The sequence below is a fragment of the Lissotriton vulgaris genome, chromosome 7 (assembly GCF_964263255.1).
Source record: "Lissotriton vulgaris chromosome 7, aLisVul1.2, whole genome shotgun sequence".
Taxonomy (NCBI): domain Eukaryota; kingdom Metazoa; phylum Chordata; class Amphibia; order Caudata; family Salamandridae; genus Lissotriton; species Lissotriton vulgaris.
The window spans coordinates 311,210,834-311,237,515 of NC_141695.1; the positions used below are offsets into that span (position 1 = coordinate 311,210,834).

The 26,682-nt window shown below is 44.1% G+C and overlaps 2 protein-coding genes across 2 annotated transcripts in view; one reads left to right on the forward strand and one right to left on the reverse strand.

Annotated features, from left to right (window-relative positions):
- NOSIP (nitric oxide synthase interacting protein) overlaps positions 1–26,682 on the reverse strand; it is a 415,999-nt gene that overhangs the window by 266,402 nt on the left and 122,915 nt on the right. The gene's annotated exons all lie outside the window — the stretch shown is intronic.
- Positions 1–26,682, forward strand: part of PRRG2 (proline rich and Gla domain 2) — a 231,254-nt gene that overhangs the window by 77,856 nt on the left and 126,716 nt on the right. The window contains exons 2-4 of the mRNA XM_086930125.1: positions 13,421–13,560; positions 24,462–24,589; positions 25,890–26,053. Of these exons, the coding sequence (XP_086786251.1) occupies positions 24,472–24,589; positions 25,890–26,053 (282 nt within the window). The 5' untranslated portion in view covers positions 13,421–13,560; positions 24,462–24,471. The remainder of the gene's footprint in view (positions 1–13,420; positions 13,561–24,461; positions 24,590–25,889; positions 26,054–26,682) is intronic.

Sequence of the window (26,682 nt, forward strand, 5' to 3'; positions counted from 1 at the left end):
CCTCCTACATTTCTTGGTAAGGTCATATAACGACCAGCACGGCGGGCTTTACCTCCGGCCCACATAAAGCGCATACAAAGAGTTTGTAATTGTGCCAGGCTAGCTGTAGAGATTTCTAAAGGTAGACACCTAAAAAAATATAATATTTGTGGCAATATCATCATTTTTAATAAACTGCAACGACCAACTAACGAGAGATGTAGACATTCCGCCTGAGCTAACTGTTTCCGTACTCCTAATATTAGATCCTCCCAGTTAGCCTTAACCAAAGCCATTGGTGAGGTCCTTAGCTTAATCCCCAAATAAGTTACCTCTTTACACACCCTCACATCAGAGTATTTTGGCAAGTTAGCACATAATAGCTGAGTTTTAGCAGCATTCAATTTATAACCCGCTGATGTCCCGAACTTCAGAGCTAAACTTTCTATTTCTTGCATTGCAGCAGCAGGGCATGGCGTGACTACTGCAACGTCGTCCGCGTAGGCTAGAACTTTAAAAGAATAGTTTTGTATCATAACCGGATGGATCTTAGAACTAGAGTCCAGCATTCTTAAAAAAGGCTCAATATATAGGGAGAATAAAAGAGGGGAGCAGGGGCACCCCTGTCTGGTACCCCTTTGTATTTGGACTAGGTTAGATACTAGTCCCATGGTGCTAATACGGGCAGTAGGATGATAATAAAGCGTTTGGAGTGATGTAATAAAATCAGGGCCAAACCCCCTGCGCCTCATTACGTCCCATAAAAAGCACCATGAGAGCCGATCGAACGCCTTTTCGGCGTCTAATAGAATTAAACATAAAGGCTCCTGACTAACATTAACAAAATCAAATAAAGTAATTACCCGGCGGACATGATCCGCCGTTCCTCGCTGTGGGATAAACCCATGCTGTATGGTAGAAACTAAATTCGAAATTACACCGGATAGTCTGTTTGCCAAAATCTTCGAATAGATTTTGCAATCTGCATTTAAAAGCGAAATTGGGCGGTAAGACCCAGGTAAATTCGCAGGCTTGCCTTTTTTATGAAAAACTACTATACATGCCTCGCTCCAACTCCCCGGGGGTACACCCTTCTGAGCGGATCGCATCGTTACTAGATCAGTTTTTAAAACAGAAAATAATGACTTATAAATTTCGAGGGGTAAAAAGGCCACTTGTTCTAATGAAGGTACTGCCTATCAAAGCGGGAGTTGGGTAACCTCCTCATGTAGTAACGTAAGTTGTAGGTTTCTTGTAGAAGATGTTAGTAGTTACTCTCCAACTACACATTGACATTCCAACTTCTTTGGACCTCATTTGCTACAATCAGCAGGGTAGGAAAGATGAAGCAAAGACTGCTTGCTCTCTGTACAGTCATGTATGGAATGGTTGGAATCTTAAATTCATTTCTCATGTGTTAGAGTAAAATGTCTGATCAAATGATGTGATTTCTGTCCAGGAATGTAACCAAGCAGTCTCCCTTATGCAGTTGGTACACCATGCCCTTGAAGGCTGTCATTACTGTCATCAAATTTATATTATGGGCCAGTTGTATTTTCTGTTTGACAGGATTCTCCTCACTTGGACAGTGGGTTCTATGCTTTTTCCTACTCTCTTGTCTTTGAACCTCTTTGCTTTGCCCATGACGTGCTAGAGACTGGATATTTTTGTCCCAACTACTGGTGGAGTGTAGGCTAACATAAGGCTCTCCTAAGGAAACCACAGTAGGAGCAATAAGTGATTACATGATAATTGCATGATAATTGATTACATCATAAGCTCTTACCCTGCCCTTTACGTGTTGGTTTTTAAAACATAAATTAAAGGAATTGCCATTTATTATGCCAATAGCTTAAACTCTCGCAAATGCAAGACCTATTGCATTGTAAATGCTTGTTAAATAAAGTGTATGTAGGTGGATAATCTGGAATGTCCTTTACCTTCTGTGGCCCTCTTATTGGCCAAGAGATGATGGCATGTGTCTGGGAGTGAATTTGCTCACCACCAATTGAGGCTGTCTGTTAGATCTCATTTACTGTAAAATGCACCCAGACCGTTATTACACTATACTACCTCTTGCCAACCAACTCAAAATAATTTGCTGCTTGCATTACTCTGCATGGGACTTACAAGCGTTCAAGTTTATATTTTAGTTGAAGATTTTAAAATATCCCAAGTGTTGTGACATAGCCGACCTTCATCAGAGTGGTTGATGTTATTGTGTTAGCAACCCAGGGGTGTTTAAGCAGACCTGCAAGCAATCAACCTGGTCTTTCTCACTCTTAGTTGTGTGATGGTGTGCCCCTTGTAAAGTTCTTAATTTCCCTCTATGCAGCCTAATTATATTCTGCTGGTTTTAGGTGGATATCAATAGGGTCGGATCAGGGTTCGTAACCGACTTAGCCTCTAAATGATTGATATTCTGCTTCATTTTGTTCATGCCGGATCTAAAGGACCTGCCGTCTCTTCTCCGCTGCTCAGTGCTGGCCCTCCCTAATGACTACCTTGAAAGCCTTCCACATGTGAATCCAGAGTCCACTAACCCCACTTCATTACAAAAATATTTGAGTAGTCGCCGGAGGTCGAACCTTGACCAGGAGTTGTGTACTAAACGATGTGAAAGCACCCTGCTGAGATTCAGGGTGCCAGAGTCTTCAGAAATCCAGCAGTCTGTGTACCTCGAGGATATCATTCAGTGCAGCAGAGGCTGCTATGGCCTGCCCACATGTCATAGCTGATATTTCTTGTGTAGGGCCGAGTGTTTTGTTGAAATCCCTTTCCCCCATAAATCTTCACAGGAGATAAAACAATTATTTTATTTCATAGCTCTAGAAAACAAACAAAAAAAAAACCTGGATCATCAGTGTTAGTCATATATGTTCTGAATTGTGATTAACTGATCAAAGATCATTATCTCATACTGCCCTTGATCACTATAAGAAATGTGGTTATTAGTTGAATGAGGTAAGTACCAACCTCAAGTAATAATCACAATCCTTGTAAAGGTGAACCACTGAAGTCAATAAAAATGCTGAACCCCCTGGTGGCTTTGGCACAGAGCAGATCAGTTTAACTTTGAGTCAATGTGTAAATTATTTAGGCGGTACCAAAACAGTAAAAAAGTAGACATTTAAAACAATGAAAATCTCAAAACGAATTAGAAATATTGAGGACATTTTCTAAATAAAACCATACCAAAATTACAAAAATCCTGTTGTGAATTAAAGTTTTAGGTGGAAATAGTGCCAAAAAGAACGGAGTGTGAATGATAGTTAAATTTCGCAGTTCAACAGTACCTAGGCACAATTTGATGCTTCCCAGGATGGAATACAGAAATGAGCGGAACAGATGGTTCTGTGGGACTCTTTTGTCTCTAATTTCAAACCACCTTCCTGCCAAATTCTCATCAAAACCCGTTTTGTATTTTCAACATAGGTTTAGTTCATTATATTCAATTAAAAATGGTGCAGAGAGTGCCGTGCTCCATGTGCAATGGTGTTCACATGAAACAGTGATACATGTATACATCAGGGATGTCCTATATAATTCTCTCTACACAGCAATAGTATGGTATGGGTTCATTACTTGCGATCTCCAATTTCATCAGGGTAACGGGCCCTCCCTGTCAAAATTGGTGACGTTTCGACCCTCTATGATGATTTTCAGGGACTCTTCAGGACATATGCTCATTACGTCCCTGCAGTCTGCATCCTGCATATGAAGCGGTGGAAGTTGCTAGACAATTTCGGCCTCCCCAGCTTGTCTACCAGAAATGCAAGCAAATAAATTATGAATGTCTCCTTAAGCATCGTAATTGTTTCATGCATCTGCTATTGTGAAATCTAGGAAAACTGATATTGAACCTCCATTGTAAGGAAAATCCTTTTTTGTCACTTTTGGGAGGTGAAGTGCCATGTCTCGGTCTCTGAAGTTGAGCAAGTGTGCAGTTTTTGGGCATACCAAAGCTCCTTCCAAAACCTAGGAAGAAGTGTGGTGTTCTCTCTTCACAACAAATAGTTGGAAAAATAGTCCACTCTGAAAAGTGGGGTCAGTAGTTGGTGGACTTTGTCACTCCCAAGGATTTCGAGGTTTTACGCCTCAATTAATTTTAATAATGAAAAGAGCTTTCTCCATATTGAGGAGATTTTGTTTCACTTATGTGCCCCTTCTTCTATATCTGAGATATGCTGTTGTGCAGCCAACAAGCGCATCTCCTGCTTGTCAATTTTGAAGTTCATGGGCTCCATTTAGTAGTATTTTGCTGTCTAGGACCCCTAGAACGTGCTTCAGCATAAAGTAAATCCTTTAGTTTGCCAGCTAGCATGGCATGAATCGCGGCCACCCTTATAAGTTGGCAGACTTTACCGTCCGATGTAATATCATTGCTCAAATCTGTTAGGGAAGTACGCACCACCTTATACAGAGTGTCAATTGAGTATGGGGACTGCTCTAACCCAATCGATATTATTTTGCGCCTGGAGGAAGTCGGTCTACAATCCAACTGATCAGTTCATGTTGCCGTTGCACTCCTAGTAGGCAGAACTAGATCAAGGGACAAAGCATTGTGATAGCTATCAAATCTGGGCAGAATTTCCAGATCTAATACGAAGGGCCATAACCTTACATCAACAAGGATGTTATCTACTAATGATTACCATCCTACCCGATTAACACTATGGGACCCCTGGCTGCCTGACATATTTCAATGCCGTTGAGAACAGTTCAGAGAAAGGCGTTCATATGGAGCAAAAGCTACAAAGCGGGGTGGTAGGGTCCAAGGGAAAATTTAAAGACCAGTGCGGATATTATCCTCATACAACTAACATGAACAAACTGTATATCCGCAGGTCTGAAAAGCTGCAAAGAGCCCTGAAGCAGCTACAACACAAGGAAGAACTACCTCAAACAAACACAGGGGAGTCCTTACTTTAGGACAAAATCCCATCACCCCCCGAAGTCGCATCCTTCATCATCTGGGATCTCCTCCCGGCTGTAACTCCTAGTACAGCCAAGGGCTGCAACCCCCTCACTGTGAGAGAGGAGATTGGAGATGTTTTAGATGCTACTGTTTCCTAGGATCTACTACAATCCACAAGATGTAAAGCTAAGAGTGGCATCTGAGTGATGGTCGCAGTGCAAAAAGAGCGTGAAGTGTGAGATAAAACTAACTACCAATGAGAAAAAGATTTATTGGTTATCTCTTGGTGTCGGAGTTAAAAACAGTGCTGGTGCTGTTCTGAAATATTAACTGCAACTCTCCAGTAAGAGGGTCTACGTGTTTGGCCATCGTGACCTCAAAAAAGTCTCAGCCTTTCTCAGTACCTAGATGTATGCTTCTGCGTTGTAAGTGGAGTGGAAAAAGAATATAAGTGTGAGAAACCATGTAACTGAAATGATAAAACAGATACAACTTAAATCATCAGTAGTCTCCTTTGGAGGAACATGATATACTGGTGAAACCAGTAGAGTAAGTGACCTCACCTGGCAAAATCTCAGGACGTGAGCACGGCTCTCTGTCGGTACCCTGACTGGAGGTTGCAGTTCTGAGAAGCCACCACCCCTATGGCCATATGTAACATCCTATCATTCGAAGTGGGTTTTGGAGAAGATTGTGGAGACTGGGCCCTTACTGGGTATTTCCACCTCCCAATTGCTTGGCCGGTAGATCAAATTTGCTCAGCACTAGGTTCATCAAAACAAGGCCCAAAACCAGATATATGGCTCTAAAGAGCCTCCTCAGCCTCCGACAAAACAGCGGCTTAGGTAAATCAAACTCAGGCTTTGAAGCTACTTACCCCAACAGTAGCTCTCTCAGGACTGTGGCCAAGAAGCAAACGAAAGAGATGTGGCCCAGCCTCTTCCGGCGGCGGACATATGCAGACACGCCCGGGCTTTATGCCCCTTCTGGCGCCGCAAGAACGTTGACAGCCCCTTGCTGCCATGGGTGGTGCTGGGACTAGTGGTCGCGTCCCCCCAACTCCAGTAAACCGGGGTCACGTTGCGGGGTCAAGCTGTGGGCTTTATGCGAATCTTGGCATGATGAGAATGTTGTATTGTATTGTATTGTATTGTATTTATTTATTTGTAAAGCGCTAACATTCATCCTGAAAGGACATCACGGCGCTGAAGAAAGTTGCAAGTGATTTGGCATCAGCTCTGATTGAAAAATTATTGATCTAGCCTGGGAAAAAGGAATGTTTTCAGTTGTTTCTTAAATGAGACAAAGCAGTCATTTGATCTAATTTTAGGGGGTAGCTCGTTCCACTTTGTTGCCGCAATGTGAGAGAAGGCCCGCTCTCCCATCCTGACAGTACGAGCTCGGGTGATTGCTGCTCTTCCTAACGTCATAGATCGTAGGTTTCTAGAGGGTTTATGAAATCTAACCCTGTCATGTAGGATGGTGGGGCCTGAGCCGTGGAGTACCTTGTGAGAAATACACAACAGCTTAAAAATGGCTCGTTGCCGCATTGGGAGCCAATGAAGCTCACGCATGCAACTTTTAGCTGAGTCATATTTTCTTTTATTGCAGATGGCTTTGGCAGCGGCATTCTGAACCATCTGTAATTTAGAGAAGAGATAATCTGCCATTCCTACAAACAGAGAGTTCCCATAGTCCAGCCTACTTATCAGTAGTGACTGGACTAAGGTTTTCCTGCAATCCGTTGGCACCCAGGGGAAGACACGTCTAAGCATCTTCAAGAGTCCAAAGCTCCTTCCGCAAGTTATGGAAACATGGGATTTCATGGATAAGTCCCTATCCAGTGTTATTCCTAAGTTTTTTGCTTTAGCAGTAGGATTGGGAGGTAAACCCAAGTCACTTGGCCACCAGCTATTGTCCCAGGCCTGTGTACCTCTGCCGAACAATAGGATTTCGGATTTGTCGACGTTTAGTCTAAGACAATGGTCCTGCATCCAAGTTGCTAATTCAGTCAGACAGTTCGTCAATCTAGTTTTGGAGTCATCATTTCCATCAATGGTGACCATCAGCTGAGTGTCATCAGCATAGGAGCACATTTCAACACCCCACTTTTTGCCAATGGTTGCCAGCGAGGAGACTAATACATTAAACAAAGTGACGCCCCCTGGGGAACTCCGTATTTTATGAGTAGTGGAGGGGATGTATAGTCACCCAAGCGCACTGATTGGGTTCGATCCGCTAGGAACGATTGTAGCCATCCTAATGCTTTGCCCAGTATTCCTTTCTCTGCCAGGATGTTCAATAGTTGATTGTGGGGTACGGTATCAAAAGCCGCTGATAAATCAAGGAGTATCAGTGCGACTGTTCTACCCTGATCCACCTTGGTTCTGATACTGTCTGTCACCGCTAAGAGTGTAGTTTCGGTGCTGTTGTTTGTCCGGAACCCTGTCTGTGAATCGTCCAGCAGACCATTTGCTTCCAAAAATGTGGAAAGACTTCTATTGACTAACTTCTCCAGAACCTTTGATAAATAAGGTAGCTGGGATATTGGTCTGTAATTGGCCGGATTGTTTACGTCTGCTCCAGCCTTCTTTACTAAAGGGGTGACTAGGGCCTGTTTCCATGAATTTGGGAATTCAGCGGAACTAAGGGAGAGACTGAGTACTCTAGTAACTACTGGACATATTACAGGGGTTAACTGGGAGAAAATGTGATGTGGACAAGGGTCAAGTGGGGAACCCGACTTGACCTCAAGCATGACCTTTTCTACCTCCTCTTCTGAAAAAGAGCCGAAACCGTGGCAGCTGGTATATGTAACGGTTGGTACATATTGTTCATTGATTTCGGTCAGGTGATTTGGAAAGGAGGCATAGATGGTATCAATTTTTTCACAGAAAAAGTCATTAAGCTTATTACAGTTTTCCTGTGAGGGGATAAGATGTAGGGAGAGATTGGTTGGGTTGCATAATTCTTTGACAATTTTAAAAAGTTCTTTTGAGGAATTTTTATTCTCAGATACTCTACGTGTGAAGTATTCCTTTTTCGCCTTTCTGATTGCCCTGTGATAGAGTGTTTGAGCTTTCCTGAAGTTATCTTTGGACTCATCTGTTTTGGATATTCTCCATTTATGCTCAAAGGAAGTGCAATTTCTTTTTAGAAGTTTAAGCTCTGGTCCGTACCATCTCTCTGATTTTCTGTTGCCTGGTGTGCGACGAGATTGGGTGGTCGAACAATGTTCAAGAGCATTTTTAATGTTTTTGTGAAAGAGATCTATCTCCTCATGGATATTGGTGCTTGTGCAAGAGGGGTGTGAGAAATGATTTCGAAATTTATCAATTGTGAAAGATTTCCAATTTCTCGTGTTTGCTGTAAATACACTGTGTTTTTTGGTCTGGGGTATGGGAAGATTAATACGAAAGGTAATCAGGTAATGATCGGTCCATAACAGTGGTGTTAGAGGGTCGATGTCTATAGATTCTATATTAGAGAATATCAGATCTAATGTGTGTCCTGCAATATGAGTTGGTTGATGGACTCTCTGAGATAATTGCAGGATAGCCATGTCTTCCACTAATAGATTCGTCAAGGAGCTACTGCTGTTGTCCAGATGTATATTAAAATCTCCAAGAAGGAGGATATTCTTGTTCTTCAAACAGACACGCATGATTTGTGTAAGTAATTGTGTACTAAAGTTTAAAGTGCAACCTGGGGGATTATAGATTAAAAAGCCTCCGAATAGCACATTGGTGTTCATGGACACAGTAAATGCCAGGACTTCATATTTTTCAGCCGGCACGATACTCTCTTGCCTGCATGAAAGGTGGTCTCTGAACAATAGGGCTACACCACCACCCTTTTTATCGACTCTGTTAACATTAAGTATGTTATAGTCAGGAGGAAGGGCTGTGACTATATCAGGGATATTGTGGTCATCAAGCCAAGTTTCCGATAAACACAATAGATCAGGTTGATGTTCGTTAAGAAGATCCCAAATATAGGTGGAATGTTTGGGTAGTGATCTTGCGTTTGTGTAGATGCATTTAAGGGGAATTGTAGGTAAATTTAGTTTCACGGGGTTCAGCGTGGGGGTGCTTTCCCATCTACAGTTGTAACAGCTAAATGGGCCGTAAGTGTCCATCGGACCCATGTGAGCGCAGTCAGATGCATTTATGGCCGTCTTACCAATCAGATCCAGCAATTCGCGGCGTGTATAAGTAAAGTTCCCGCTTGAGTCTGGAATCTTGCTAATAATTTGGGCAGGGGTCGTGGCCCCTGTACCCGGTCGGCCGCGGACGGGCGCAGACGGCTTGGCTTAGGCGCGGCTTCGGCGTGCATCCGGCGCGCCCGCTGCGCCAGCCCGCTGCGCCGTCTGGCCACCTGACACATGATATAGAGGGAAGGGAGAGAAGAGGGCGGGAGGACGGCGCGACTAGAGCGCTGTCCCCGCCTCACTCAATATGGCGCCCACCGCCGCCGAGTATCGGCTGAGAAGCGGCTGGCCAAGTAATAGGTAGCTGGTTAGGGTGTCAGAGTGCCTGTAACTTAAATTCCCCTCATTCTAAAAGCCCCCCAGGATAAAATGATGCAATTTTAAAATTGTTTAAAAACAATCCAAGTGCTCCGAGTTCAGATCGGTAATTTCAACACAGATCACCGCATTACACGTGCAGCTCGCAGCCCCAGTTCCCTCACTAGGGAGAGCTTCTAGAGGCACCGAGCGCAGGAAGAAGACTGATTAAATAATCTAGGAGGGCGGGAGGACGGCGCGACTAGAGCGCTGTCCCCGCCTCACTCAATATGGCGCCCACCGCCGCCGAGTATCGGCTGAGAAGCGGCTGGCCAAGTAATAGGTAGCTGGTTAGGGTGTCAGAGTGCCTGTAACTTAAATTCCCCTTATTCTAAAAGCCCCCCAGGATAAAATGATGCAATTTTAAAATTGTTTAAAAACGCTCCAAGTGCTCCGAGTTCAGATCGGTAATTTCAACACAGATCACCGCATTACACGTGCAGCTCGCAGCCCCAGTTCCCTCACTAGGGAGAGCTTCTAGAGGCCCCCTCGCTGCTGTATGTGATGCTGTGACTAGTGGTCACGTCCCCACAGCTCTGATAAACCGCTCCTGCACTGTGGGGTCGAGATGCAGGCTTTATGAGTCTCTTGGAGCGGTGAGAACATTGTCTGCTATAAGCTGCTGCGTGTGGGGCTGGAACAAGTGGTCGCGTCCCCCCTTTCCCACCCCCCAATCTCCGATAAACCACTATATTAAACAGGCATTAAAAATGCAATAGGTCTCGCCTTTGATTAAGTTAAAGCTATTTGCTTTGCTATACAATACCAAAAATGGCTTTAGCTTAATCAAAGGCGAGACCTATTGCATTTTCAATGTTTTTTTGTGATTGTGCTGGATTTCAAAAGTTAACTTGGGTAGTTTGTTGGTGGCCTTGCTCATCTTTATATGTTGATTATGAAGTCCCTCAGCGGGGGTCACAGACTTGCTGTGGTTTTGCTTGGGCAGATTGTGTAAACTGCATGGTCAGGTGCACCCCAGGAGCTGCATAAATCACCAGTTCTTTCGGTCTAGGCATGTAGTATATCATCCCCAATACAGGAGGCAAGTCAAGGGGCATGGAGGTCAGTAGGTCCTCAGCGGGGCTCCCAGCTCTCTATATTCACCAAGAGCCACCCCTATGGCAAGGGCAAGGAGGTTCTTTGTGGACTGACTCTGCTCAAGGATCAGAACAAGATAGTCTGCTGCGCCAGCCAAAATCAAGTGTAGGCCCTCAGCCCTGCCTGTACCATCAGTCCGTTTCAACCTTCCTCTGTTTTATTCCCTGATACGTTTTAGAACTTGGGTCGTCCTGCACGGTAGCGTGGCGTCCGTACAGACTGATGCCACGCTACCGTGCAGGACGATCCAAGTTCTAAACCCTATCCAGTAGCGTGGTGTCCGTCCAGACGGATGCCACGCTACTCTGCAGGACGACTCAAGTTCTAAAACCTATCCGGGAATAAAACAGAGGATGGTTGAAACTGACTGACAATCAATTTTATAGTAAAGATCACACAATGCACTTGAAATCTCTGATACAATCAGATGTTATCAGATCCTGAAAAGAGACACCACACTTTTTGAATTCAGTACAGACCGTAAGTAAATGTGTTTTTTGTCCTGAAGAAGTTCGAGATGAAGAAATGCGTTGGCTACGGTCTTTTTATTGTGTTGAAAAAGAAGTTGCGAATAAAGAATTTGAGGGAAACAACTCTGCTGAACTGCCATTACTTTGAAGAAATATCACTGCAACATCATCATCCGGGGTAACACCCTCAGTCATCCCACAACGGGCAAAAGTATCAGATTGTTCACAAACGCTACCTGTGTTACGAAAAACCTTATGTACTTGCTCAAATGCTCTTGTAGGCTTCATTATGTAAGACCGAGAGAAAAATGATAGTTCGATTGACAGAACACAATAAGAAATCAAGTTATGAAAGCACCACTAGCTGCACACTTTACCACCCAAAAGCACAACGTATGTCAGTTAAGATTTCTGATATTGGAGGTTGTTCCAGTGAAAGAGGGTGTGGACAATAGGAAAAGACTTTTACAACGCGTACTATATTGGATAAAAAATTTGGATTCTTGTCACCCAAAGGGATTCAATAAACGGATGGAGTACAGCTGTTTTCTGTAACCATTTAACATTTATTAAGCATGTTTAAATGGCTATTTCCGTGATGTTTTTTTTGTTCATTCACTTTTGGTATGTCATTAGTATGTTTGTCTCACTTTCCTGTATTTGTTCTACTAATCATAACACCGGTAACACTATTTCTTTCTCTTCAGGGAATCTGTAACACCAGCACACTGCAAAACGCACTCTTTTAAATCGTATGAACCTCACTTAAAGATGGCTGACTCTTAGAGTTTAGTCCTTTTGTTTTTGTCAATAGATGGCACATCAGAGTGCTTGATCATATGAATCTATGTGACTTTTTTGTGCGTGCGGACCGTTCTCATCATCCATTTAACATCAAATGGTGGATTCCGACTTTTCGGTTTTTTTTTATCGAGTTTCACTGCATGATAAGCGTTCAGAACAGGCAGGGACCGACATCAACAGACATTACAAGGGAAACTTAACAGCATTTAACGAGAACGTTAGATGTCATTTGACATCAGTGTGAACACTCACAAGACCAGCCACTGCTTACGGGACGTAGGAATTGAAGGACTGTTGGTGTTTCATACACGGTAAGACAAGACCTTTGTCGGCTCTTCATTTGAATGGCACGCGACTGTTATTTTGTTAAAAGCCACACTTGTTGTATTGAGTTTTACTTTTGGCGTCTTATATGTGGTAAGACAAGATCTTTGTCGGCTCTTCACTCTGATGTCACTCTTCGTTCGCTACCTTGATAAAGCCACATTCGTTGCACTGAGTTTAAATTCCGCTCACAAGTACACACTGACAAGACGTTTGTCACTTTGCCAAAGCCATCTTTGTTGCACTGAGTTTGAACTTTGCTCACGAGCACACATTGACGGTAATGTTCGTTCACAAATTTGACAATACAACTAATCCGCAGACACCGTGCTTTTCCGCTTGTCTTTCACAAAAAAAAACCACCTGCACACCAGGAATGTTCATTTTTTCGTGAACACTTGTTTGCTTTCCGAGAGCATCAACTTGTATTAACCGGTAATATCATCAATTAGAGAGCACTGTGTTTTGGATGCACTTTTACCAAAACACCCACTGAGTCGCGCATTTTTCTATTCGGAGCTCATGCATCAAATGACCCCAACACACTTTTAATTTCACGGTCTGTCACCTCTGATTTTTTGTGTCAGTTAGTGGGACAGTAGACATTCTTGGATTACAACATAGTGTGTTTTCCATTTTTCCAGATTACATATATTTCCCCTGAAGAAGGGCCTAGTCCCGAAATGCATAGGGATTCACAATTCATATGTACACAAGGATCTTAATGTACTGACGTGAAATGTAATTTCAAGATGAACAGTGATATAATTTACATTGGATGGAACCATTGTGACGTAACAATGATGATGATGACGTATTAAATCATAATACAGTTGAACTTGGAAGAAAATAAAGTCTACTATATTTATTTTACAAAATATATTTCCTTTCAAGGATCACCTTTCGAGACTGTGTCCCAAAGGAGTGCCAGTTGGTAACACTGTTATTAGTTTAACAGTGCAAATTCCAGCCACTCATCCTATGTTCTACAGAGATTTGCGCAACTTTCAGCAGCCAAAATCTCCCAGTGAGAAGCAAAACATGTAATTGTGATGGGCCGGGCAACTTTTGTTACTGGATCCATTGGAATTTAAAGGTGATTGATAACCTAGGCCTATGAAGATAGAAGAACACAGTATTTATTATGCAAGTGAGCCAAATGTTTGATTTTATGATATTATTGTGAACTATGTAAGTAAAAGGAGTCCATAAGATTCAGTTTCTTTATTAATGCATTTTTTCCTTTGATGTTTCCAACAGGACCATCAAGTAACCACATCCTCCTTTTCCAGTCCCTGTGAAGACTAAATTGTGTGGAGCTGCATGTGAGTCATTACTAGGCCTCCCAAAAGCACAGTCCACCTTTTATTGCGGCAGCGCTCCATTATTTTTCATAGACGGTAAGTGAAAAAAACTTATAACAAGATGATATTGCAGTGAATGAAGTTGGGATGTGTGTTGTATGGAATGACTATTGGCAGAGCGGTGTGTGTGGATTATAGGGCTGTGTCACTGCTTTGCACACAGGAGTAGTGCCAGCCTTCTCAGATGAGCTAAAGGTACCAGTGTTAAATCTCTGGGCAAAGTCTTCCCATTCAGATTCATTCTAAGTCTGAGCTTCTGTTGAGTTTGGTTTAGAAAACTTGGGTGATTCTTGATGTCTATCAATTTGTAATCAATATCTGGGCACATCACTGATCTAATGAAATCTGATTCCTCTGGTTCTTCCGAAAGGACGTTGCTCTTCTGAGGTTATATTTCAGACCATGACTTTCTTCATTGTACACAGCAGATCTTTTTGTGGTCCTAAACTTCTTTCTTTTTTTGTCTGAGAAACTGATGTCTGATCTGTCAACTCATTGTCTTCTTCAGCGGGAAGCAAGTGATTTTGTTGAGCACTTTGTATTGCCAGTGGTTCTGTTCCTACTGCATCCTGTATCCAGGGATCCTAGGTGTTTTGCACTGCACAAAGTTTGGATGGGAGTTCCTTTGTCACCCAGCTTGTTACTTACTTTCTACTAAACAGCAGTCAAGGGCTCCATCTCAAGTTTAAGGTGTCTTGCTCCTTAATGTGCTATTCATGCCTCACCCTGTTGCTACTATTATTTTTAACAGCTGTTAACACCTGAGCACGTTTGTGTCTGATCCCACTATTTTAACTTCTTGCCACATTGCTAGTGGATGCCTGAGCAGCCACCACTTGGACTCCCGAAACACTAGACTAGCAGTCCTCTTCAAAACTTTGGGGAGTATGTGGAAAAGCTGGTGTTTTCATTCTTGATGAAGGTGTATGTATAGACCAGTGTGACCAAATACTGTTCAAATTGCTGCTTTTTTCTAGTTTCTGTATCCTCAAACTGTTAAGCTGGATTCTGTTAAATCTTTCCACTTGCGCAACCCACTGTGGATGGTAGTGCATAGTGCTGTTTCTCTTGGTCTACCAGCTGCTGCATCTGTTTGACGAGCTTGGACTTCGGAGAGATTTGTAGATTCTGACTGCCACCATAATATATGAAGAATTCTCCCAAAACACTTAAGCATCAGTGGATGCGTTCTGGTCTTTGGCTGCAAAATTCTGAGCTTACCTGATGAAGTGGTCTGTGATAAGCGGAATATACCAGATTTCTTCTTTGTTGATCTACAATGACACAAATACACCAGCCCATTTGAATAGTTAGTCCCTTTAGGGCGCTAGCCTCAGAATGGTTTAATGAGTGCTTCATTGAGCTTACAGTTTACATTAGTTCATTCCTCTCGGGTAAGCCAGTTACATTTTTATCTCCCTAGTTAGTTGCAAGGTTTTGTCAGTCTCCAAATGTCTAGTCTGCTCATTCAGGCCATGCACCACTCGTCTTTATTGTTTCTTGTATAATACAAGTTTGTGGCTCCTAGACCATCTGAGCCGATTGCTTCTTTGTCTTAGAGGTTAGACACTTGTGCCTGCAGGCTCTTCTTTTTCAACTCTTGAAAATACATTCATTTCATGATTCACTACATAGCAGTGCGCTTACAGTGCATTTCAGACTGGGTACTCATACAATCTATGGCTTTCTGATGTTTTGACTTCTCACTAGCAGGCTGACCACTTAAAATGTTGCATGCTGCATTCACCGGAGCCTCTGCCATCTAGTTCTAGGTTTGTTTAGTAGAGTGTGGTTGTACACTACTAGTTAAGCTGTCGGCATCCGTGTTGGTCTTGTCAAGGTGCTACTGAATTTGGAAGTTATCTAGTGAAAGGGGACCAAGTTATCAGTCTAGTTGCAGCTAGCTTGGTTTTCTTCAACAGTCTTTTTTCGCTGGTTCACACTGTGAACTTTAGTAAACAAATAAATATATAAATATATATATATATATATATATATATATATATATATATATATATATATATATATATCCCAAACAATTGATGCAAGGGTAGCGCGCAACACAGCTGGTGCGATTGTGCAAGAACAAATCAATCCTCAAAAAAGCAAATACTATCGCACTCCAGAGATTTTGTTTAAAGCTGTTTTATTAGCTTCTCACCATCAACATTTTTTGAGAACTATATATATATATATTTTTCAACAAATGTTATATATGTGTGTATATATATGTGTATATATATATATATGTATATATTTTTCCAAGACCTTCTTTGCAGAAGGAATTCAGCCCACGCAGGTCACAGGAAAACTTTCAATTTATTTAAGCAGCGCAGGGTCGGCATGACCGGTTTCGGCTCCTATGCCTTTATCAAATGCCTTTCACCTTCTCAATTATCTGCTGTCCGCTTTTAAATCAAAGTGCCCCGCTTCGATTAGTACAGGCACTCTGAAGGATGGGGAAGGTCTCTGAACTCGTTGCTCCTGACATCGGTGCTCCGTGCTCAGCTGCTGCAGGTACATGTACGCAAATGCTCCCCCAGTGGGCCGTGCCTGCAGCTTCACTTCCTTGATGGTGTTCGTGGATGAACTGTAAGTAATCCTGTGTCCATCATCCAGCCTCCAAATCCCACAAGGCACCTTTATCATGTGGGCTTATCCTCCTAATATTTATTTAATTAAGGTCTGTAAAAAGTAACCATACAAACACCAAAAAAGAATTAAGAAAATGTTAACAAGAATAAACGCACGTAAAAGCTAAAAGCAATATGCTTTTAAACTGTTGATGGTCAACAAATGTTTTAATCAATTATTGAGTCTTTTTGTTGAAGAACTACAGTTAACTAACAGCTGACAGTATAACAAATCAGGAGGGATTGAATCATCCGTAAATGCATACCATCAGCTTTCAATAATGGAACTAAATATTTCGGTCTAGTTCTCATAATACACAATGAATATATAGTATGTGGAGTTGTGGATTGATTAGTTATGACATGGGTTAGAGGGATTTTAAAACCAACCACATTTGGGAAAACATAACTTATACAAAATATGCCACATGTGAAAATGTGCAAGTAAATAATGTTCATCCTGAATATTGGTAAATAAAGTTTCATACCTAGTGTAGCCTTTGTTTAAATGTGATTTCACTGAGTATTTTCTTAATTCAAAATGAGCTCTATTCCAGTTTCTGAGTTGATCAAAAGTCTTCTTAGTCCAAGCGGTTTCCTATCTGTGAACTGTCGAGGGATGGCTATCGGGCCCCTCCAAGTTGGAACCCAGCTTACTGTTATATTTAAACCATGGTTTTAAAAAAAATAATGGCCTTAAACAATCCTAGATGATCGTGCGGTTGAGCTCAGCTGCCATGTAGGTCCACAATTAAATATGTAACAATAATGGAGCAATTTTGATATATTCTCTCAAGTACCTCTATCTGAACTCCACCCGGTTTATTAATCCCAGGGTGGTATGAGGGTCACTTAAAAGTTGCGACAAAATTTATTTTCATGAACCAGGAGAACTGTAACTTCAGAATACCATTAACTTCCTGCACCTTAACTCACAGCTAAAACATATTTACTATAAAAATGTTAATCATGTGGTAAAGTGGTTTGGTGTCCAAGTTGCTGGCAAGTTTAAACACAGCACACTGGTTCTGCAAAAACTGGGCCTTATCTCTGCTAACTCCATTTGCCAGAGCAACGTAAAATTACTCCCAAGTAAGAAAACTCAGAAACTTCTCAAATTGCATTAATTAACCATGAAGGATCTAGATTCGTTTGCTTTGTGACCCGTAGTCATGGTAAATGTCTTTGAACAGTTAGTTCAATCTAGCCTATTTCTAATTGGCGTACAAACTTCAATTAGCTTTTGTAAGTTATTTGCATTTCTGACCATCATCAGGATTTGGGATAGCAGTTTATGTTGAGGATAGAGAAACATTGGATATCTCTCAGGCAAAGGTACATTACTGGTATAGCAGATGAGCCTACAATAATCAACATAAAAGATGATATCCTTGTGCTTTCTTTGGCATACCACCATCTGGGAAGTGTAGAGAATTTGGAATTCTCAGATGGTCATGGCAGCCAGCAGTCCAGCGTTCTCCTAAACCATCAACAGCACAGAGTGCCAGTTGTGTACATCATTTCTTGAACAGTGTATCATCTGGAAGGCTGATTCAGTGCTCCACACTACGGGCCTGCTTCATCCTGTTATCAAGTAGCGAAGGCAGCTCATTGGGCTGTTTGAGTCCTCGCATACTCCTTTCCTGTTTTGACAAAAGCTTGGTTTTCTGTAGATGGACACTGGAGACTTGGCCGGCTCTGTAGGTCAAATGGACTGGGTAGTCTAGATCCCTCTGGCCAGCGTCGTCATGCGGTTGGTAACTTTTGTCCTTGGGATTTGATTGGTCCAGCACCTTTCTTTGAGTGGGTACGTAGGTTTGTATTAACAGTATCCCTCTTCGGGTGCTTCCATTGGGAGCCATGGGGACTAATATTGTTCAAGCAGGAGTACTCTCCACCACACAATTTGCAGAGTCCTAGGGCAAGTGCACAGTTTTTGAAGGTTCCCTTTCCCCTTCTAGTATATGGTTGGCTTCAGCTTTTTTATCCAGTAAACATAAAAGAATTTATTGTTTAGTTAGTTAAAACCATACCAATTTAACAATTAAACCATTATTAAATAGATGAGAGCACCATTATTTTCCATGTGAAAAGGTGATATTGTACAATAATAATAATAAGAAAACCTTAGTTGCAGTCTGTATATAAGGGTCTAAAACCTATCTACCTGACCAGTCTGAGGCAGTGAGCAAAATGATAAAAGTGCAAAGCGCAAATATTGATGCCTCCGATAAATGTTAGGGGGTTTAAAGAAATTGAGCTGTGCCTATGCGGGATGCATATTAGGGGTGAGTGTAGTGGGGGTTCGGCAAGGGCGACCACTTTCCCTCTTAGTGTGATTTACTAAACCAGAGAGACCCTTGCTGTGCCATTATCTAATTCTGGTTCTCATCGTGAAGCTGTCCATTATCAGTCTTTAAGAGAAGGTAACAGAGTGAGGATCTGCAGGACGATCTGCAGGACAGGGACGGAGTATGTCCTCAAGCTTCTTGACATGTTTGCTGCACCTCGATAAGGTTCTTGTATCAGTGTGGGAGAACCACAGTGACGAAGCCTCCAGGCAAGAGCAAATTTCCTTCTTTAGGTAAATTGGTTTCAGGAGAGATCTTGTGGGGGCTTTGTGCATGGGACAACAGCACAGAAGGTGTAACCATGGTTCTTTCTTATTATTGCAGAATCTGCAAACCCCCTCCTTGCCTGATTGAGCCCATGGGTTAAAATCAGCCACTGGTAGGCCTAACAAGCGCCTAAATAGAATGTCTTGGCGGACCTGTCTGTTTATGCCTTCTGAGAAGTATGGCTGTGACTTCTCAGTTAGGTAGGAATTGTTCAAGGGGGGGAGGATGTTTGAAGACTTTAAGGAGCGGGTGCCCAGCAAGTGTGAGGTTTATTTAATAATAATAATAATAGGGGGTTTTGTAAAGCGCTTGGTGACGCACAGCGGCCTGTCCCCGCGCTGTGGAGCGAGTGCTTGCAGGGAAACTGCAGGGGGGCAGAACCTGTTACCAGGTGAATAGTATTGTTTTTAACTTGGCTCTAAAGATTGGTTCGGATGGCTCAAGATGCAACGCCGCAGGAAGTTTATTCCAGCTTAACGCAGCCAGATGCCTGAAAGATCTTCCGCCCATCCTTGCTTTAGACACATTGGCCATGGACAGACGCCCCAAGCCGGAAGATCTAAGGGAACGGGAAGGCTCGTATTGTGTCAGCAGTCCCTGCAATGGAAGGGGTGCCCTACCATTGACGATTCGATGGCAAGTGCAGAGTGCTTTAAATCAACCCTGCTTCTTACCGGGATCCAGTGCAGGGTCTGAAGAGCCGCTTTAGAGGCAGCCCTTCTAGGTAGTCTGAGCACCAATCGGGCAGCAGCGTTCTGCAAGACCTGCACGCGGCTCAGATTCTTCTCTAAGGTCCCTAAATAGAGAAGGTTGCCATAGTCCATCTTAGATGTGACTAGTGCATGCACTAGCGTTGGCGTGCTTTGATGGGTAGGAATTTCAGCACCTTCCTAAGGCTCTTGAGAGTCCCGAAGCAGGATCCAACCACCCGATTGATCTGGGGGCCAAAGGTCAGGTTGGAATCAAACCAGATGCCCAAATTCCTCGCCTCCTGGCAGGGGGTAGGTGTTGGTCCCAGGCATGGCGGCCACCATGCTGACGTCCACGCCGCCTGGCCACCCCCTACGACCAGCACCTCAGTCTTGCCTCCGTTGAGCTTGAGGCAATTGGCGGACATCCAGACTGCAAGATCTTGCATGCACGATCTGAAGATGTCCGCCGCGAGACTGGGCGCACTTGACAGGGAGATGACCAGCTGTGTGTCGTCGGCATAAGACCCCATGCGCAGGCCGTAACTCTCCACTATAGTGGCTACCGGAGCAACGTAGAGATTGAAGAGAGTTGGACTCAGGGATGAGCCCTGCGGCACCCCCTGGTCCAAAGCTGCACGCTCCGAATAGAAGTCACCCTGCCTGACTTGAAAGCCTCGGCCAGATAGGAATGATTGGATCCATTTCAGCGCTGCGCCTCTCACCCCTCCTTTACTCAGACACTGTAGCAAGATGGAGTGTGCCACAGTGTTGAACGCAGCGCTGAGATCCAAAAGTATCAAGGCCATAGTTTGACCCTCGTCTGCACCCTGCCTGATGGTTTCAGTTGCCATAAGGAGAGCTGACTCCGTGGAGTGACGTGGCCGAAACCCAAATTGGGTGGGATGAAGAAAATTGGTCTTCTCCACAAAGTGCATTGACTGCATATTGGCCAACTTTTCCGCCACTTTGGAAAAATAAGGTAGCAGGGAAATGGGACGCAGATTGTCCAGCTTCTCAGGGCTTATGTTGGGCTTCTTGCGGAGTGGGAGCACCACAGCCGGTTTCCAGTCCTCTGGCACAGAGCTGGACCGGAAGGAGACATCCAGCAGATGCCTGATGTAGGGTTCGAGTGTCATCAGGCTGTCCCCCAACCGCTTAGAAGAGGCTGGGTCCCGAGGGGAACCTGACTTCACTGATCTGCATATTTTAATTAGATCTTCTGATGAGGGGGTAATAAAGTTGAGAAGCAGGTTTTGTCCAGCTTCCTCTCCTGCTGGTACTGCTGATACTTCCGCGACTGAGGGTGGGACAGGGAAGGCAGAGTAGATCTTGGACACTTTATCCCCAAAATAGTTAGCAATACGATTGCAGGTGGCTACCGAGTACTCTTCCCCTCCTGTCGAGGCTTTAGGGATGGACAGGGATTTGTATACGCTGAACAGTTCCTTAGCTGAGTTCTCTGCACCCAGGATTTTGTCAGCATAATATGCGGCTTTCTCTATCCGGATCTTATTGTGATAAACCCGTCTATTGACGAGATATCTCTCTTTCAACTGGTTATCGTAGGCCACTCTCCACTGTCTTTCTGCACGTTTACAGTCCCTCTTGGCACAGCGCAACGCCTCGTTGAACCAAGGTGCAGTTCTTTGTCTAGGGGCCCCCTCCTTTGACCGGCCTAATGGGGCCGTGCAATTCAGGGCAGCCGTGATACGGTCATTGAGCAGTTTGTTTGCCGTATCCGCATTGTCACCTCCCGGGGCCCCTCTGCGGTGAGAGCCTTATTAAACTCTGGCAGGGAGAACCTAGCCCATTTACGCCTGGGGTAGTTGAGGGGGGTGGGGTCAGTGGCTTTATGTTTAGGAAGGAAGATTGAAAATGGTACAAGGAAATGATCGGTCCAGGGCAGGGGCACCGGGGAAGCAACCAAGACTTCCTCCCAGTTGGCGAATATTGGATCTAACAAGTGTCCATGTTGGTGTGTTGGAAGCTGCCCCTTTAGCTTTAACTGTAGGGTCTGAAGTTCTAGACGGAACTCAATTGCTCCTTTGTCGGACAAATCTTCTAGGTGCGTGTTTAAGTCTCCGAGTAACAGAAACTTGTCTCTCCTTATCGCTGTTTCTGTGACGCACTCTAAAAGGTTGCCATTAAACCTAGCCATAGGTCCCGGTGGGTGATAGATTAAGAAGCCCTTCACAGTTGTGCTGCCATCAATTTTTATGGTGAAAACACCAGCCTCACTTCCCGCCAGATTAACTGGTTCCAATTGACAGGAAAGTTGCTGTTTGAACCCAATCGCAATTCCTCCCCCTCTGCCTTCTGGTCTATCCAGTCTCACCATCTGGTAATCATCTGGTAGTGCCTGAATGATGTCGGGGTCAGAATTGGCATCCAACCACGTTTCTGTGATAAACAGCAGATCAGGTTGTTTATCCGCAAGAAGATCGTGTATGTCATGCTTGTGGCGACGAAGCGACCTCACATTGAGCAGACCACAGGACAGAGAGAAACAACTGGCCCTGTAATCTGCTGTCAATGTGCAGAAACGAAATTGGCAGTGTCTGCACCCTTCATCCTCCCCAACTCTTATGCTATGATGGCCGAGTGTGCAAGTATTAGAGCACAGACTTACTAAATCATTCCTGCTCCACGTGATTCGACCATCAGGACCAGGGGTTGTGGCCCTGGGCTGTGTCTGGGCGCAGACGGGCTTGGCTTAGGCTCGCTTCGGCGCGCGCCAGCCCGCTGCGCCGTCTGGCCAAGATGCACATTATATAGGGTGTGAGGAGGGTGAGGGGGCCGGCGCGACTAGAGCGCACCCCCAGCCACACCTAAGGTGGCGCCCACCGCCGCCAAACACCGGATCAAAAAAACTGCTGGGCGAGGCAGGGAAGAGAAATAATAGCGTGTAGAGGGGTGTCAGTATTCCTAAGCATTAATCACATTCAAATATACAATTTTAGAAGCCCCCCGAATAAAAATGTTGTTCGAATTTAAAATCTCCTAATAACGATTAGATAAAAGTATTCTGCCAGCAAAGTAGTGTTCTCTGACAAACCAGCTCGCAGCCCTAGTTAATCTCGCTACCCTTTACCTGCCTGTTAATCCTTTTCCAGGCTGTGTAAGGAATAAAGTCCGAGTTTAATGCTTGACCTTTGATAGAAAGGCTATTGCTTTTTGAACTTGTTGGTGCCAAGGGTTAGCCGGGCTCTCTAATGTCTTTTTGCAGGTGCTTTTAGGAACCTTATATAAACTTTGAGGGTGTCCGCCTCACAGGTGAGGGATTGTCTTGGAAGGCCAAGTTCCAATCGTAGTCTGGTCCTTTCATCCAGTAGGCCTGTTAACGCAGCTGGGGCAGCTTCAGTATGGTGGTATAATGATGTCTAGCAACCTATCAGCATATTCTCAGGGCACTAAACGTGAACCGGCTGTATTTATCCCTATCAATTAATGTGTTCTTTTTATGAAAGGTCTAGATTTTGGTAATTACCAATGCTAGGCTTCACGCTTCCCCTACACTGCTCTCTCCTGCAGGAAGTAGAGCTTTATAGTTAACCTATGGAGTTAGATTTGGTGTCTCCAGCCTTGGCAGCTGTGGCTGCGTGGGATTAAATTGGACAGCTTTTGGTCTTGGTGGCAGTGTAAGACGATGCTTCTTTCTTTTCCCAGTAGCTGTTAATTTAATTTTAGTACATGCACATGAGCCAACAATTGTGTATCTTGAGCTTTCCCAGATGGAAGGCTCCCTGTCTTCATAGGGTTCTTATCCTGGACTTTTGTGAGTAACAGCCAACTCTTCTCTCCTGAAGTTCCCAGGAAATAGAGGGTTGTCCCTCAGCCAAGTGGTCTGCCTCTCTTAGTTCAAGCTCAATGTGGGATTAAAAACCTGCAAATCGCCTGCTTTGTTATCCACTGTGCTTTACCCATAACAAAGATCTGAACGCACTCACCTCTCAGACCAGTTCTCGGTGTCTTCAGAGAAGTTGTAGAAAATCTGTTACCCTCGATGCCGGTAACCGTGCCGAAAACATTAACAGCACAGATATCCTTGACAACATTAACCATTTCCAGAGTCCAATGAACAGTCTCCAAGAGATGCACTATGCACCTGCACCAGTCATTATATGGAAGAGATTTTTTTTTTTTTACACGTGCTGCAAACATATTTCCACTCACACTGGAGTCATATTAAACATGCTTTCTAAACGTATTCTTGTACCCATGAAAGCTTTCATTGCTACAACTGTGGGTGGGGTTGGGTGTGTAAGTGGGTGTCTTTGGTTTTATCCACAACAGATTCTGACCGTATACTCTTTCCCTCTTGCTGCTTTTTGTGGATCTTTTTTGTTGCTACAACCCGATCTGTTATTACAAGTTAATAATATTGGTGCTGCCTCCCTTGTCGTCCCGGCATTCCCCAGATGGCAGCGGGCTGTTGCTTTTTCCTATTAATTGGTTGATGCTGCTGCTGCTGCTGCTATTTTCCATCCCCATTTAACGTATGGTGCCTGTTGCTCAATCTGTTGGGATCTATTTTCCCACCGTTTGACCCTGGTTTCCTGGATTGTAGTGGCTGTGATCATGCTAATCCATGGTAACGCTTTCTTTGCTCATGGGTAACACGGTCACTTTCTCTTTTTTCCTGGTCACTTCCAAGTGGTGCTGGCTCTTGCTCTTACTCCTCAAAATCCATCCTATGCAATTTTTTGTCATCCTTTCTGGTCTCCTCCAGGTTCTGCTGTCCTTTTCTCATCGTCCTCTATTATTCTCTTGCCTTGGTCTCCTTAAACTGGTGCTGTCTCCTGCCGCCCATTTACCTGGTCTGCTCTGGCTGGTACTGTCTAGTATGCGCTGTCTGGCTTTTGTTTTTGCTCATCCTCCCTCATTCTCTTCAGCACGGTGCTATCTCTGGCTAGTCCTCTTTCTGGTTTTAAGATGGTGGTGTTCTCTCTTGTTCTGTGGTGAGGCTTTCTCACAATAGTTTTTTGCCTTTGCAGGTTAGCGGGAATGCGGTGGTGGACGCAAACGTCGGTTCTCCTGCTGCTCCAGGCCTGTGCAGTGAGCATTGCACACATTCTGATGCCTCGTAGGCAGGAGGGAGCCTCCATCCAAGCAGAGCAATCAGGTGACTGGGGACGATTGGGGGAAGGTAACGAGAGGGGTGCAGCAGAGCAACTTAGATCAGACATTTTTGTCTGAGACTGGCCTTTCCTAATCTACAGTGGTCTAGAGGTGTGTTGAGTTTAATTGTGGAGCTTAACGTACAAATCTAGTTTAAAAAAAAAAATGATGATGAATGTTGCTTCACCTCTAGGTTAGTACTCATCTTGTGCCAGTGCTGTGCATTTAGATGATGAACGTTGCTGTATGGCAATAATCTGTGTCAGGTGCATAGTGAAGTTCTAGGAATGGAAGGCAGATGCTTGTGGACTGCCTTGTATCCAGGGACACTGTGCAGCTCATCTGTGTCTCAAGGGCTCACAGCAAAGCTTGCCTTAAAGACTTGCAGCACTGAGTGGAGTTCATCAGTGTTCACTGTGGTGCACACTACAGTCTGTGCTTGTGGCCTGGAGTGCACCACACAGCTCATCTTCATGTATTGAGGCAAATATATGCAGTTCATTATCTTCTACACACACTGCAACTTGTACCTGTGTTGTTCATGGCCACGGGCCATACTGTGCACTATGTCTTGCGGCTCGTAGTAGAAATAATCGCTTTGTAGTAGGTACTGGGCTAGATAATGCGTCTCATCCTTATGTCCTAAGAAACACGCATGCGTGTTAAGGGACATGCAGTGCTGCTTGGCCTCTTGTTTTGTGGCACATGGCGTACATGTGGGTCATACTTTTGTAGTGGGGTACACAATGCAGCTCATCCTTGTGTAATAAGACCACAGCACACCGTTTTCCTATTCACACAGTGCAGCTTCTATCTAGGAAACATTCAGCCTTAGTTCATGGGCATGCAGTGCAGCTTCTCTTGTTATGTGGCACATAGTACAACTCATCCTTGTGCAGTGCGTCACACAATACAGCTCATCCTTGTGTTATTGAAAATTCAAGCCAACTTGTTCTGTAGCCCTTTAGGACATCACACAGCACAGCGCCCAGTTGTTGTGGGGAAAATTGGGCACCAGTTCTTTCCGTCCTTGGGCACGCAATGCATCTGTTTCTCCAGTACTTCAGGACACAATACTAGAATTGTGCTTGCTCTGGAAGAACACCGTACAGACCAGAGGTTTGTGGGTCTGTTTGCACATTTCAGAAACAGAATAAATCCGGGAAAAGGGCACAAGAGGAGTCTTCTGACAGGCTGAGGAACCCAGTTCAGGTTGTGCTGCACTGCCATTTAAAATGGTCCTATTTTAAAAGGTATATAGTATGTTAGTAGTATTGATCCCTAACTTCTCGTTTGCACTCTAGTATTTCTTGGAGATGAATCTGCACACAACTTTCTGGGGCGCAGACTCCTGTATAACAACTGGGACCTAGAGGCCCTGACCCCGGACAGCCTGGAGCGAGAGTGTAACGAGGAAATCTGCAGCTATGAAGAGGCTCGGGAGTGTTTTGAAAATGACCAGCTGACGGTGAGTTGCTCGAAGCTTTGCCAAGGCTTGTTTTGTAATGTTGTTCTATGAGTTGGTGAAAAAGTTCTCTCTCAGAACCAATGCTTTACTACCATACTTAAGGTTACCAAAGATTACTTAAATCAGCTATTGGCTTATTGTGAGAGGAGTTGTAGGTCTAGCTTTGGCATCATTGTGCAGTGTGAATCTTTTCTGGATTCACATACTTTGTATTATTAATCATTTAGTGGTTGGGCCCGGAATTCTTCCCAAAAACGTTTGTCCTACTATTTTTGTGTTTTGGTGTTGGTGGGCATCAACGTACCTCTATTTGGTGTCCCTTGTGACTTTATTGTGCTTCCTTCAGAAGCTCCAACCTTTGGTCGCCATCTTTAGATTCTTTTTTTCCACCGTTGGGTCTGGCTGCATGCAGGAGGATCTCAAACAATCTGAAGAAAAAATCGGAAATCAATAAGAAATCGACTAAAGTTCACCGAAGTGGGGGGCGCTAGAGGGCGCACAGTGGAATGGCTGCCTGATCAGACCACTCCGCTGACCAGGTCCGTTCTGCGATGAATAAGTGCGTGTAACAGATGCTTTACAAGCGCTCAGAAACAGGCACGGACATCGGAATACCTGGGCTCCAAGGT